We start from the raw sequence: 16,240 nt of genomic DNA on the forward strand, positions 1-16,240 counted from the left end.
TTTTGTGACATTTTCATAGCAACAAATTTCGCAACATTACCAGGTCAAATAAAGCAGTGTTAAAAGTTGCACCTTTCGAAGAAAGAGCGCAGCATTCGGTAATGTGCGTATCGTACACAATGCGCTATATCTATTCGCGGTTCATGTGATGTGACTACGGTCACAATATCCCTAGTCGTGATCGAAATGCAGGTCTCTAATTTTTGAATAAGAGTGGTTATAGCGTGATGTGCCGTTGTGTCAGGCGTGTTCCTTAGTGCGACACGCCAGAATTCGTAGTTGACCTTTGAACTGTGACCCTGGGATCATAGGCACGCGGCTTACGTAGCACCCAGACCGTGACGTTACCTCGGTATGTGGCTGACTACACGGGCAAGAGCAGGACGTCAAGTATCGGGTTGCGGCGAGAAAAGACATAGACAGTGATAGGGCGCGTCCGGACCGCATCCGCTGTTGATAAGAACAGGGCTTCCTTCTTCTTCGTTGTTCTTATTCTCCTTTTGTTTCAGGGCCCACGTTAAACGTACGAAACAACACACGATCCAAAGCAAAGTATTTTTTGCAGGGACTCTGCAATCTGTAGGCGGCAAGCTATGTAAAGAAATAGGTTGTAGCCGCATCCGTTTATTTCTATTGTGGTACGTCTGTTGCGACTGAAATGTTGTAACCAGTCATATGTATTATACTTTACTTCTGTTTCGTTAATCAGCTGGTATGAAAATCTCACCGGAAATAAAAATGCCCTACCGTATTCTGAATCCAGTATAGTGTGTTGAGTGTCCGATTACAACTTCTAATCGCTAAAACTGTAAGAAGTTTGACATGTATGCCTAATATATGTGCCATACTAATTTTAGTGCGTCAAGCGTTCCAAAGCTTAAGTTTTTGTAACGATGCTCCCCTCTCCGCGGCACACACATACATCCATGGGCTCCATTAGCGTGCGGCGATGATACCCTAATACCTTTGTATCTAATGCAACAGGAGAAAAACAGTGGTGGAATTTTGACATTGTTCGCAGCACACATCTGACCGTGAAACACATGTGGCCCACGATTACGTTACCAGCTTGACATTGTTTATACTTGCTTCTTGTATCTTTACATTGATTATCAGTGAAGTTCACTCCGTATGTTATCAGTTCGTTTCTTCTTCCTTCTCGAACAGGTTCAGTTTCTTACGTTTGTATTTTTTATATTTTCAGTTTTCACCTCCCCTTCACGTGACAACCTAACAAACACCTTCCATTGTCTTTGTTTATTTGATGTGTTGCGTTGGAGATAGTGACGAGAAAACGATAGCTGCCACTAGCATCTGCTGCAGACTGTGTTCTCCATATAGAGGAAGAAAGCAGTTTGATGACACCGCAGCCAGTCGCAATTTCGACAAATGACCGTTCAGTTTGGTACTAACTAGTTTTGTCCCTGATCTCACATCGTACTTCCCATAATTAAACTGAGCAAAACAAGGGAAAACATTTAGCAGTACAAATACAAAGGTACTTCCGAAGATTTTCTCGGCACACACACATTCCTTCGCGAATGCACAAAGCTTTCTCCATTGCCTTCCACTTTCTCCAGAGACAAAAATGAAACATCTAAAATTTTTAGTATGTCAGCTATTATCTACTAATAAGAATTACTTCTTCAGTATCTGTTGTTTTCCTTATGTTCCAGAACAACTCTCAGTAGTTCTTAAATTTTTCTCAGCGCTTTGTTTCAGATTGGCAATTGTAAAAATACGTAAGACGATAATGCTCCAACACCGCCCGGCTAACGTTCCCCCGTCCTTATTGATTGTAAGAACTATCCAAGACATAATCCAACGAGGTTTACGAAGTCTCAGAATTGTCTAGAAGCGTATCAGGAAGTTTGGGGGGAGGGGGAATTACACAACCGCCGGTAACGTCTTTCGGGCGGACTTCGCTCACTTTGACTCACTTCCGCTGCTGTGCAGGAACTAGCTTCCTCGACTGATCTGTGTGTGACGCATTCAGCGATAAGGCAAGCACGACTGAATCTCACAAGGAATTGGGAAACCGCAAATTTCACAACTTGTGTGCTTTGGCGATCGCCCCTGTCAAAACAAATGACATCAAGTGACCATGAAACACGCCAACGAATATTTAACTTACAATGCGCTTGGTTTCCCCTTTGCCGCTGTCAGTCTAATGAACTGTCTTATAAATTGTGTATAGCACACTATTGATCAGTCATGCCGAGAAAATCTGAGAGATCACATCACTTACGATTCATGTACAACTAGTGCACTCTTATACAGAACAACTCGATTTTTTTCAGTTCCGCCTTCGAGAATACTTTCGTGTCGCATGTTTCCAGTATTAATCATTACCGTGATTCAGCCAAGCCGACTGACTGTATTTGTTTCCTTTCAACCTTTCTGTGATGTCATACATCGATGGTTGACCCACATTTCACCCTCAGCGTCACTCGCTATAATGACGTTTTTTGTTACAAAAGTGCGATGATGGAAAAAATACACCCATGGGCAGTTTTTCGGATTAAGCACATTTCCAGCCGATAGAATACATACCGCTTTATAAACGCTAACGTAACGTTATGAACTTTGTCCAACCTTCTCTCAAAGCAGGTTAGGCATTCGGGTATCACTGTATACTATCTCCCTAACTTTACTTTTAATTTTTTAAAGCAAAGCCTGAGATGGTATGGTAAGACTGTATATGTAAGAATTAAATGCATATATTCACAGTCAGCTGAAAACTAGAGAGACTGTTAATCAGTCGGCGACTGCGCGTAGTGCATACGGGCCGGGTATCGAAGCTTGTACCTCGTTGCGGAGGCTAGAATCATGCATTCACCGTTTACAGCAGGCTCGATCGCGGCGTTCAAAGCTCCTTACCACTCCGTCCTGATGTACTGCAGTCTCTTATAGCAGATTTATGGAATATAAATACAGAGAATTAAGGTTGCTTCACCGTCAGTTCCGTCAGCGTGTGTGGTTTTCATTATAATCTCAGTATTCCAAGTACTGCGTATTGCAGCACTTAATAAAGACAGATAATAATTCTTCTCGGCAGTTAACAATTCATTGATCTTCAGTCGGTAGCGGAGACTCGACAAGATCACGACTTTATCTAAAAACACAATCGGGATGTCAGAGGATGAGCCTTGTTAAGACTCAGGCGATAAAATGCGACAAGTGATTGCTTCTGATAGCAGATTGTACTCAGATCAGAACTACCTCACGCATATGACTTAACAACCATTGGAATGGTCCATAATGCGTTAATTTGATTTCAAATTAGTAAAAAAGAAAATAGATTTCGTATGCCACTGTTAGCTCAGAGACCACGGAGGGTTGCTTAAGCCAATTAATTAGAAAAGTTTCCTTTTTTACGATTTTTTGAGGGTTTGGGTGGGGAGAGGGGGCGGGGCGAAATATCAGTTTCCTTTTTCCAAGAGTAGAAAATGTGATAGCACTACGAAAGCAAATTACAGCGTTCATAAAAAGAGGCATTTGGTTCTTCACCTCTCCCCAGTGTTACTAGCAAAGGTCTGAAGGATTCGTGCAGAGCATAATCCACCGGCTAAGATCAAACTTAGGAATTGCACACACTGATCAGCCAGAACATTATGACCACCTATCTAATAGTCGGTATGTCACGTATAACATCGGCGACGCGTAGTAGCTTGGAAGCAGTGAGGCCGTGGTAGGGATTTGGCACCACATCTGCAAACAAAAGTCACGCGATTCCCGTAAATTCCACGTTCAATCACCTCCCAGATGTATTAGATTGGATTCAAATCTGGCGAGTTGGGGGGCCAGCACATCATTTGGAACTAGCCACTGTGTTCCTCGAACCACTCCATCACACACCTGATCTTGTGATACGACGCACCATTTTGTTGGAAAATACCACTGCCGTCGGGAAACATGATCGTCATCAAGGGTATACGTGTGCAACCAGTGTACGATACTCATTTGCCGTCATGGTGCCTGGCGCGAGCTCCAGTAGACCCATCCATGCCCATGTTAATGTTCCCCAGAACACAATGAAGCTGCCGCCAGCTTGTCTCCATCCCACAGTACAGGTGTCAAGGAGCTGTTCCCCTGGAAGACGACGGATTCGCGTTCTCCCATCGGCATGATGAAGAAGGTATCGGGATTCATCAGACCATGCAAGGCTCTGCCACTGCACCGACGTCCAGTGCCGATGGTTACTTGCTCATTTCAGTCGTAGTTGCCGACGACGTGGTGTTAATATTGGCACATGCATGGCTCGTCGGCTGCGGAGTTCCATCGTTCGGGGTGTTAGGTGAAGTATGTGTTCACACACACTTGTTCTCTACCCAGCATTAAAGTCTGATGTTAGTTCCGCCACAGTTCGCTACCTGTCATGTTTTACCAGTCTGCCCAGCCTAAAACGTCCGACATCTGTAATAAGGGCTGGCCGCTCAACCCCGTTTCGCCACAAAGACAGACACCACAGCTCTCCTCGGATACCCGAAAAGTTGCGCAGTTTTCGAAATACTCGTGCTGAGCCCCCGGGACATCAGAATATGCTCTCGGTCAAACTCAGACAGATCGCGAGCCTTCCCCATTCTGCAAAGTGGTTGGTATTGCATGCACAGTGCGTGTGTAAGACAAGCAGTCATTCCTCGCCAGGTGATGCTGATATTGCCTAGACGGGTTTGTATCGATAGCAAGTCGGTGATCTTTGTATCGATAGCAAGTCGGTGATCATAACGTTGTGGCTGATCAGTGTATATTTCAGCGCTCTAGCAGCGTTCTAATTCGTATTTTGGAGAACTGATATTTATACTGTAGCATTCCTGCTAGTTTCATCTGGTAGGTTATTAGAAAATTTTTATATAATATGAAACATATAATCAGTCTTGATTCCCGTACGTCGTAACACCCGGATATTGCTTCTCTAATTGAAACAGTGTGTGATATATACCCTTTGTGTAATTGCTACCCGCCAATGTCATCGTGAGGGGAGAATCTTCTTCCGTTCCCGTTCCTCATTTTCTCCCCCAAAAGTAGCGCCAAGTAAGTTCGTAGACAGTACGCCCGAGCGAAAGCTCAAGTAGGGTACACACCTACTAAAGCATTTATTTGCTGTGGTAGTTGACAGTTTCGCCATTAGAAGACGTAAAGAGGTAAGTGGAAGGAGAGAGGAGTGCAGCCGCTCTATTGCCAGTCCGCCGCTTTGTTGGTCTTCCCTCCACCTGGGTCAGATAGCAGACCTGTTTCCGCGACGGAGCTTCCCTGCCTTCGGACCAATGGAGACGAGTTCCCTTCATTTTGTACACAACTTGAGCGAACATCCTCATTTTTTGCGCGGCCATAGCGAGTGGAATTCCCACCAAAGCATTATTACCATTGGACACTGGGGGGAAGTGCAGGGAGTAAACATTGTAGTGGACACCAAGCCTTGAGAGGATGTAGGGCACTAAAGTTACGCAAGGATGAAGAGACTTGCCGAGGACACTCTGTTCATCGTAAGTTTAATTCGGATGTAATCGTTGCAGTAAGTATTTCTCCTAGTTTGTTACCTCATTGGACTATACTTCCTGTAAGCCACATACGATTATTACGGTACGTTTGTGTTGGAGTGTCATAGCTAGCGTATTTTAACTTGCAGTTGCGATGCCCTCACGGCCGCTTTATATATATTCTCGCAAACGTTAAGCACCATCTGTTTTTATATATTTTCTAAGTTTTCTGCACCTATGTCTTACTACAGGACTTGAAGGAACTCCACACATTTTCGCGTCGCACACGAACGACATGATCACACACGGGGCAGAGAAAGCAGTTTCCAATGAAAAATTCATGTGTTAAACATTGTTTACATTAGGGTTCAATCTACGGTGAATAATGTACATCGTAGAACGCTGTTTTAAACCTGTCTTCGCAATGAAGAACCGACCACGTTTAGTACTCGGCCTTCTGGTTGAGAGCTTCATTGTGTCTACTGAAGAAGCACGGTATCCATACTTACACGCATAGAGAGGGCGAGTCTGATAAGGAGCGGGGAACCGTGGAAGGAGCCTTGGAGCAGATCGTCCAGGCGGTCGAGTGCGGCCCGCACGGAACCCTCGCGGTGCGACACGATGCTGAACGCCAAGTCCTCGATTGTGGCCCGCTCGATGATCCAGCCGTTGGTTTCGTTGTCCCAACCGTTAATTATATATTCTTGCAGCTGCTCGTCCACCACGCGCACCTTGGACAGCAGCCTGTCGAGCTCAGACAGTTGTAGTTCGAAGCGCAGCTGCTGCGGCAGTGTACGTATTAGCATAGCAGCCTGGCGTGCCGCCTCCGCACTGTGCATCGCGACGCGGTCCAGCTGGTACTCCACCTGTAACAGTACCCGTGAAAAGGCTCCGTAAATTAAAAAAAAAGTCAATAGACAGGTTGTATTAGTTAGGGGCAATGTTATCGGCGTACAGCCAGCTACACTTGACAGAGCTTAGCATTTACCCTGGAACATATTCTCAGTTCGAGTATAATAAATTTCCTAGAGACCGAAAAGCGTATGTCTACGAAAAGGTTGTTGTTGTTGTGGTCTTCAGTCTTGAGACTGGTTTGATGCAGCTCTCCATGCTACTCTATCCTGTGCAAGCTTCTTCATCTCCCAGTACCTACTGCAACCTACATCCTTTTGTGTCTGTTTAGTGTATTCATCTCTTGGTCTCCCTCTACGATTTTTACCCTCCACGCTGCCCTCCAATACCAAATTGGTGATCCCTTGATACCTCAGAACATGTCCTACCAACCGATCCCTTCTTCTAGTCAAGTTGTGCCACTGACTTCTCTTCTCCCCAATCCTATTCAATACCTCCTCATTAGTTACGTGATCTACCCATCTAATCTTCAGCATTCTTCTGTAGCACCACATTTCGAAAGCTTCTATTCTCTTCTTGTCCAAACTAGTTATTGTCCATGTTCCACTTCCATACATGGCTACACTCCATACAAATACTTTCAGAAACGACTTCCTGACACTTGAATCTATACCCGATGTTAACAAATTTCTCTTCTTCAGAAACGCTTTCCTTGCCATTGCCAGTCTTTATTTTATATCCTCTTTCCTTGCCATTGCCAGTCTTTATTTTATATCCTCTTTCCTTGCCATTGCCAGTCTTTATTTTATATCCTCTCTACTTCGACCATCATCAGTTATTTTGCTCCAAAAATAGCAAAACTCCTTTACTACTTTGTCTCATTTCCTAATCTAATCCCTCAGCATCACCCGACTTAATTCGACTACATTCCATTATCCTCGTTTTGCTTTTGTTGATGTTCATCTTATATCCTCCTTTCAAAACACTATCCATTCCGTTCAACTGCTCTTCCAGGTCTGTTGCTGTCTCTGACAGAATTACAGTGTCATCGGTGAACCTCAAAGTTTTTATTTCTTCTCCATGGATTTTGATTACTACTCTGAATTTTTCTTTTGCTTGCTCAATATACAGATTGAATAACATTGGGGATAGGCTACAACCCTGTCTCACTCCTTCCGAAGCATTGCTTCCCTTTCATGTCCCTCGACTCTTATAACTGCCATCTGGTTTCTGTACAAATTGTAAATAGCCTCTCGCTCCCTGTATTTTATCCCTGCCTCCTTCAGAATTTGAAAGAGAGTATTCCAGTCAACATTGTCAAAAGCTTTCTCTAAGTCTACAAATGCTAGAAATATAGGTTTGCCTTTCCTTGATCTAGCTTCTAAGATAAGTCGTAGGGTCAGTATTGCCTCACGTGTTCCAATATTTCTATGAAATCCAAACTGATCTTCCGCGAGGTCGACTTCTACCAGTTTTTCCATTCGTCTGTAAAGAATTCACGTTAGTATTTTGCATCCGTGACTTATTAAACTGATAGTTCAGTAATTTTCACATCTGTCAGCACCTGCTTTCTTTGGGATTGGAATTATTATATTCTTCTTGAAGTCTGAAGGGTATTTCGCCTGTCCACGAATCGGTACAGTTTCAAAAAGCATCGCTCGGGCGAAACTGAGCTTGCCCTTTTCGTACATGGTTTCGGCAAACTATGGATGTAACAGTATATTTCTAGATTCCCGAGAAACATTTCACACGGTACTCCATTTGTTAACGAGCATACGGAGTATGTGAGTGGTTCAAAAACTAAGTAATAGAATCCACCACGTTGTCCACGACGGCGAGTTTTCATCGGCGACAACGGTATCGCCAGGAGTTTCCCAAGGAGATGTGATAAGACTGCTACAATTTTCTATACACACAAATGATCGGGTGGACAGGGTAGGCAGCGATCTGCGGTTATTTGCTGACGATGCTCGGAAGGTTTCAAAGATGACTGACTGTAGGATGATACCAGACGCCTTTGACAAAATTTATAATTGGTGTAATGAACTGTAAGTTAATGTGGATGTGCAGGAAAAACAAACCTGTGGATACAGCATTAGTGGTGCACAGCTTGACAAAGCCGGGTCGTTTAAATATCTGAGTGTAATGTTGCAAAGTGATATGAAATGGAATGAGCATGTGAGAATTGTGGTAGGAAAGGCGAATGAATGATCGACTTCGGGTTATTGGGAGAATTGTAGGGAAGCGTAGATCATCTGTAGAGGAGACTGCATACTGGACGCTTCTACCTATTCTTGAGTACTGCTAATGTGTTTGTGATCCGCTACAAGTCGGATTAAAGGAAGACACGGAAGCAATTCAGAGGTTGGCTGCTAGATTTGTTACCGGTGGGTTCGATCGACACACAAGTGTTATGGAGATGCTTCGGGAACTCAAATGCGAATCCCCGGAGGAAAGGACGTTCTTTTCGAGGAACACTATTGAGAAAATTTGGAGGACCAGGTATTTGAATCTGACTGCAGAACGATCCTATTTTTTCGCGTAAGAACCGCGATGATACTATAAATTAGGGCTCGTGCGGAGGCATGTAGACAATCGTTTTTCCCTCGCTCCAGTCTGTAATTTCAACTGGAAAGGAAACGACTGATAGTGGTATAGAGTGCCGTCAACTGAGCACCTTGCGGTGGAATTGCGGAATATGTTTGTAGATTCGTCTACCCAGCACGTGGCGCTCAAGAAAGAACTAAGATCCACTCACTGAAACGCCAGTCATAAAGTTATTTAAATCAACGTGTACAAACACTTTTTAAATTAAGTTTTACTTTTTTACATTCTAAGCGTGGTAAAAATTACGTATTTTTAATAAGGTGCATTTCGCTTTATTAATAAAGCTTCCTCAGCTATGATTGGGGTTTCCTATATTCCACAAGTTGCCATCGGGGACGGTTTAAGGCCCAAGCGACACGAGGTGCCACCTGACGGCACCACGTTGGAAAGGTCGCCAGAGGCGCTCAAGTAAAAGATTTGTATACAGTGCGTATCACAAGCAGTACCGAAAACTGACACTGGCCTTTCATGCAAATTACCCTATGAGGACTAAAATAATCATCAATAATATAACAACATAATAATAGGCGTCCCACTCCAGTATCTAGGATGTGACAAAAATAAGAAAATCATTACCCATCAACGTATGTGGCGTGATACGAAAACTGAAGGGTAAAACTAGAAGAGAGACCCAGATGAAATTTGATAGTCGTGACACTTCCCACAGTACTAAACGGAGCAGGAAGTTCGACATTAATATTAGAAGGCTTAACACAACTTGAAGCATCATAAATGGCGTTCCTTAGACCAGTGAAAAGCTGGCAGAATAAGAAATGAAGAAATAAGGAAATCCCTAGTGGTGAAACCATCGACTGAAAAAGTAATCCAACGAAATATGGTTCGAAAGAGTATGTATTCCCTATGTCAGCTCAGAGAATCCCCTGACAAGCAATGTAATAAATCTATAATTGTGGGAAGGCCGAGGAAGAGATGGTGATACCGAAAGAGGCCCCAAGGCCTAATCCTGGATTGCCACAAGAAAAAGAAGGGCGGGAATTGTGAACGTGTACATAGGAAAACAGGGGAGAGTGGGCACCAAATGATAAGTCGCTTGTGCGGAAAAGCTGATGATTAATAAATGGAAAAACCAGTTGTCATTAAAATTTGTGGAGAAAAATAGTAAACGCAGATCAGGATGCTTTATGTTTAGTTTGGGAAACATAATCTAATACCTGTAACAGTTGCTGTGATGTTATGGGTAGTGATGTAAAATGCCTGGGCATTTATAAGTTGAGGCGAGTGTCCAGGATAAATGCCTGTACAAATGCTCAAAATTCATAAGTGATGGGCATTTGTGTATTTTAAAGATTAATTGATAAGTGGCGCTTATAAAAAATTTGGAATTGATATTCTGTATTGGAAAAGGCGTTTTTCAACACTACTTGTATAGTGGTTGGGTAACCAAGTTGAAAAAGTTGCTTTAGAGTTAGGGAGATGTTATTAGGGGAAATAAATTGGACTGTAAACATAACTATACATTTTAATGATGCCAATTCTTGGGAGTACATAATAAAAAAACTCAAGTTTAAAAGTTATTCTTGAAATGATGTATAGTTTATATTAAGTAGGTAGCCTGTAGGTAGTAATTTTACTTATACTGTACTACTGCAAAAAATTAGTAAAAAAGTTTATCCATAATGATTTTAATTAGTGATGAGTCACGTGCAGATTCCAATTCCACAAGTCCAAGAATCGCAGATTTTCTGGAAATTGACTAGTTATTGGAATCGAACATTTCCAGTGTCTTGGGCATGAGTCTTTGTTATTTAATCTTTTTTATGTTAGTCTTTCTTATTTTATCTTCACAGCATTGCAGTCATACGAAAGAAAGATAAAGAAAGGAGCAGAAAAGAAAAATATAGGTTGTCTCAAATGTCACTACCTCTGACAATAAAGATTCCCCCTCCTCGAAACAGTTTAACATTTAACCATACATTTATTGTCAAAAAACACTTGCCGTCTGTTTAGGACTGTTATTCTCTTTATACCGACTTTTCACTGCACAGCTGTGTTCGCGGTGTGTTTGAGGAGGGGGGAGAAGAAGAAAAGAGTAGAACTGGTAAAAATGAAAAGGGCTTTGCAAAGGATAAGCAGCTGTCAAGAACATGCGCCCTTCCTTGGTACAGCCAGTTGGAATGTTAGTTGGAAAAAAAAGCTTCTCACTTCTTTCTTTTCGTTCTTAGTAATAAAGGCAATCAATGACATTTATATTTAAATGTAAATATTTACTAACTTCTAACATTGTTAAATTACACATTCTAGCAGTAAAAACTTTAAAAAGTACTTTTTTTAAATGCTTTGGACAAATGCCCATTTATAAATGTCCTGCCCACTGGGCATTTGCCCGGCCCATGTCACTAGTTACGGTCTCCTAAATATTATGTTCCTCATTGTAAGATTCCTGTTTCGTGCGTTATAGTGCGTTCATGAAGAGATGTGGATGACATCATAAAACGCACTACTGTCTGACACTATTTTGTTAAATTTCCATTAACATATACCGTAAAGGAACATTTTAGCAATGAATCTAATGATGTCTTTTGTTTAAAAGAATAAAGTGTAGAATTTAATGCCGAAAAATGTAAATTTGTAGGAAGGAACAAACACGCAGAATTCTAGCTGTGTTTCTTCGTAGAAGCCTAGAGCTGGCACAGGCGTATAAAGAAAACCCAGTGAAGACCTAAGACATTTTATCGCCAGTTCACACTGGGAGCCTGAGGTATATGGTTGCACGTGCCCAGCAACCCATTTGGCCGCGGTAGTGATTTGGCTTTCATTAAAACTTGAGCGGGTATGTGACCACGTCAAGTTGCCTTCATTGATCAACACTAGTTCGTTGCTGAAAATGCCGTTCACCAAATGGCCTCATTATTTAAATTCGTGAAAATAACACCCAGATTTTTAATATTTCTTTGGCGTATTGCTCGTTGGCCGGGATCTTAGGCCGACGTTTCATTAAAAAATTTTCGGACGTTTCGTCAGCAAGCGTGGTGGGCATTCTTAAAGAAAAAGCATTAAACAAACGACGACCGAGGAACTCGACAAGAGAGCAATGTCTTAATAAGTGGCCACGACAGTATGGACTTTAGCAGGGAATTGCCCATCTTCCCTGGTGTTGTGGAGAATAAGCACGTTGTGCTGTTCCTTCTTAATCTTCATTTTCATGATTGTTGTAACGTACTTTGCTCCTTGCAGTCAACTTGGTTCCCTTCTCAGGTTTGGCGTCCTCTCTTCGTCAGCAGCGCTTTCGGGTTGTGAGTTTTTGTCTTATTTTGCATGTCCGTTGAATGAATCTGTAAAACCCCCCATCTGTCCAGAAAGTTTCGAGATTGGATTAATAAAAAATAGAGTCAGTGAAGATAGTGGTTTTAATGCTTCACATGTTGTACTGTCTTTCTCACACCCACACTACTCTTGAGTACAACGCACAGAACCATTTGGTACTGTCAGAATAGGCATCCTTTGAGATGTTTTTCCTGTCGCATATGCTGGAATGTCGGTTATGTCGTCAAAGCGTTGACCCTTCAGGTTAATTTGTGCACTTTGTCGTTTTTTGGTAGGTTCGCATTTATAACACGGTGTTGCCACCAATGACGATTTTTTCTAGGAAAGAACTGACCTCATTTTGGATTTCAGTCAAGTCGAGGCAGACGTCCACGTGTCGCTATTTTTGTTCGGGAGTCCAGATGTTCAGAACAATCGTTGCATATTCTGGATGTCTTGAACAGTTGATTTAGGTATGATATTCTTCTGCGATTTGTGACAACGTTGACGCGTTATGGCTGCACGTCCAGTACATAACACTGCCTGCTCACAACTAACTAGTCGAATGCACATATGTTGTGTACAGTTATTGCGCTGATGTCGCTTATATACGCCAAGAATAAAATCTGCCTGAACTTTTGGACGGATGGTGCATTGGTTACATCCCATAAATGGAAAAGTTCTGTCACTATACTTTTGTAAAGATTTTGGGGTACTTCACCTGCTAGATGCATGTGGTAGACTACTGGAAGTCAGGAGATAAATTTACCGTGTTCGATTGTTAATAACAGCCGAAGATTTTCCTAGCGCCACCTGATAAATCGCTTTACTTGTTAACCAGCTTCTGGTAGCCCACAGGACCTTTTCGAAAAACGTAGAGCCAGAATCTTGGCCGGCAGCAGTGACCGAGCGGTTGTAGGCGCTTAAAATAATGGTTCAAATGGCTCTGAGCACAATAGGACTTAACATCTGAGGTCATCAGTCCCCTAGAACTTCGAACTACTTAAACCTAACTAACCTAAGGACATCACCCACATCCATGCCCGAGGCAGGATTCGAACCTGCGACCGTAGCGGTCGCGCGGTTCCAGACTGAAGTGCCTAGAACCGCTTGGCCACACACGCCGGCTAGGCGCTTCAGTCCGGAACCGCGCTGCTGATATGGTCGCAGGTTCGAATACTGCCTCGGGCATGGAAATGTGTGATGTCCTTAGGTTAGTTAGGTTTAAGTAGTTCTCAGTCGAGGCTACTGATGACTTCAGATGTTAGGTCCCATAGTGCTTAGAGCCATTTGAACCAGCATCTTGTGCTGGAAAGAGGAGTCCCAGAATCATTAAACGGAAGTTACGTACATGGAAGATTTACGCGGCACTGAAGTGAAGAGCTTTTTTACGTGTGTGTCGCTTTAACAAAATATCACTGTAGTAGTACTGGTGGTGGTGGTGGGAGGTGGTGGTGGGAGGAGGAGGAGGAGGAGGAGGAGGAGGAGGAGAGCAACAGTAATAACAGCATATAGTTTAAAAGGAAGGATATCAGAATTTAATATCCCGTCGACATCGAGGTCATTAGACAAGGATAGAGCAGGAACTCAGGCTTGGCCTTTCCAAAGCAAGCGTTCCGAAATTCGCCTTAACTGTTTATAGAAAACACGAAAAAATCAAATTTGAGTGGCTGGGCGATGATTTGATCTGGCATTGGGTGTTTGAAGCAGGGAGACTAAATCTGTAAAGAGGACAGTATTTAGGTGCTCTCCAGGCTTACGTTTAGAAAGTAATCCGTTTGAACGCGGCTTCGTTATTGAAATGCTGTGTTTGTGAATTACATGTTTGTTACTCGTTTGAGGAAATATTGATGAGACCGACGCCAAACTGAAGGAACAATGTGTGCTTACCTCGGAACGACCAATTTTGTTGGAAGCGAACGAAAGCATTAATAGTGTTTTTATGGCGTATTGTATAGGTATTCTCCTGTGCTCTGTCCCATTCCTCTGTAGAGGCATTGCTGCTGGCATATGCTTAGAACATCTCAATGTTGAAGGATGGGCAGAAGCAACCACTGCAGGCTATTTCTGTAAAGTATACTTATTTATTTAATAGTATGGCTAGGACCCCCCCGCCCCCCGTCGGGCAGACCGTTCGCCGGTTTTTCAATTTGACGCCACTACGGTGACCTGCAGTCGATGAGGATGAGGACAGTACAACACCCAGTCCCTGGTCGGAGAAAATTCCCCGACCCAGCCGGGAATCGAACCCGGGCCCAGATGATTGACAATCCATCACACTGACCATTCATCTACGGGGCGGACTAAGGTATACTAACAACAACTTATGACTAGAGCTAATGTACTCCTGTTAATAATGAGAGGTACTTTATGTATATTTTGGATAAACAGCTACTTCTAAAATATCTTGTGTTTGCCTCACTTCAAACAGAGCATTTATCTAACTTTAAGCAGAACTGTTTATCAGCTGTCTACACACAGGCAGTGTCAATACCCGTTCCATATAAACATTTACATTCATGAGTACAAATATTCTTCTAAGTAAATGGCTTGCCCCAGCATGTTTAGCTCTTGCTTTATGGACGGACATTAACTGTTTATAATAATTCGGACCCCTGCGAATTGATTTCCTTGACATTTTCGGCAGCAAATGGGTCTTATAAAAATCAAGCCTCAGTCCAACTCTTAAGTTATATTATGCTTTATACCAATTAATCAAGCCGGCCGAAGTGGCCGGGCGGTTAAAGGCGCTGCAGCCTGGAACCGCAAGACCGCTACGGTCGCAGGTTCGAATCCTGCCTCGGGCATGGATGTTTGTGATGTCCTTAGGTTAGTTAGGTTTAACTAGTTCTAAGTTCTAGGGGACTAATGACCTCAGCAGTTGAGTCCCATAGTGCTCAGAGCCATTTGAACCATTTGAACCAATTAATCAAGCCAAATTTTCATGAATACTTTTTATGGCCAGAATCATCTCTCAGCCACATGGAAACCATTGGTTCTGTAGACAAAACACTGATTTCACAACTGTCTCTGGAAACAAAAATCCTCATTGCATTATTATGGGAGTGATCATGTCAAGAAGGGAGCACTCGGTTGAACACGTAGTTTAAATTGCTAATTACGTGCGTCATTTGCGAACCTCAATGAAAATCCCAGGACGCATTTGTTTTTGCTGTGCTAACGTTTTTATAAGAATTCTTCAAGGATTTTAAAGAAATAGACATCAAAAAACAGCAGTATCCTTTGTCTTCATTTAAAGTGGATTTTGAGCCACTTCTGTTAACGGCGCTGTTTATTTCTATAGCAACGTCTTTTATAGTGACACAGTCATGTATTTCTTAAACTGGGCATACATGAACCTCAAAGTACAAACCACAGTTTCAATTTGGCAAATATGTTAATTTTGAAACAAGAACTATTACATGCCACATGTTCTTATTGCCGCGCCCGGGTTCCCGGGTTCGATTCCCGGCGGGGTCAGGGATTTTCTCTGCCTCGTGATGACTGGGTGTTGTGTGATGTCCTTAGGTTAGTTAGGTTTAAGTAGTTCTATGTTCTAGGGCACTGATGACCATAGATGTTAAGTCCCATAGTGTTCAGAGCCATGTTCTTATTGTGTATTTAAAATTTTTGATTTGTTATAAGATGGCGTCAGGAAGATGGTAACTATCGTTAGCCAGATGAAAGCTTAGAGTGGTTTCCGGCTTTCTTTAACTCTCGTTGTCTCCTAACATCAGGAGAAGAGATTCAGAGTAAGGTACTGTGTCAAATCCTAACAATGTTTGTACATCACTCTACATTAATAAATGGCAAGTCGTTTGCTTCCTCATTTAACTGTTCATGTTTCTAGTCGACGTCTACATAAAGAATCCAACAAAAGCTTATCTTTCTTAAAACTGGTTTTAAAAAAGCTTTGATGAACCGATCTACTTAATTGAAATACACATTGTGACGTATTCGCTGAGGGCAATCATACCCCATTTGTATTTTTGGCGCATGAGTGAGGACTTCCCAAAGTGAATTCGGAACTCTCCCAA

General features: G+C 42.6%; 2 protein-coding genes across 3 annotated transcripts in view; one reads left to right on the top strand and one right to left on the bottom strand.

Annotated features, from left to right (window-relative positions):
• Positions 1-16,240, top strand: part of LOC124605511 (E3 ubiquitin-protein ligase Ubr3) — a 297,916-nt gene that overhangs the window by 138,598 nt on the left and 143,078 nt on the right. The gene's annotated exons all lie outside the window — the stretch shown is intronic.
• Positions 1-16,240, bottom strand: part of LOC124605512 — a 35,285-nt gene that overhangs the window by 11,092 nt on the left and 7,953 nt on the right. The window contains exon 3 of the mRNA XM_047137251.1: positions 5,990-6,346. Within this exon, the coding sequence (XP_046993207.1) occupies positions 5,990-6,346 (357 nt within the window). The remainder of the gene's footprint in view (positions 1-5,989; positions 6,347-16,240) is intronic.

The sequence above is a fragment of the Schistocerca americana genome, chromosome 3, assembly GCF_021461395.2.
Source record: "Schistocerca americana isolate TAMUIC-IGC-003095 chromosome 3, iqSchAmer2.1, whole genome shotgun sequence".
In the NCBI taxonomy this organism is placed as follows: domain Eukaryota; kingdom Metazoa; phylum Arthropoda; class Insecta; order Orthoptera; family Acrididae; genus Schistocerca; species Schistocerca americana.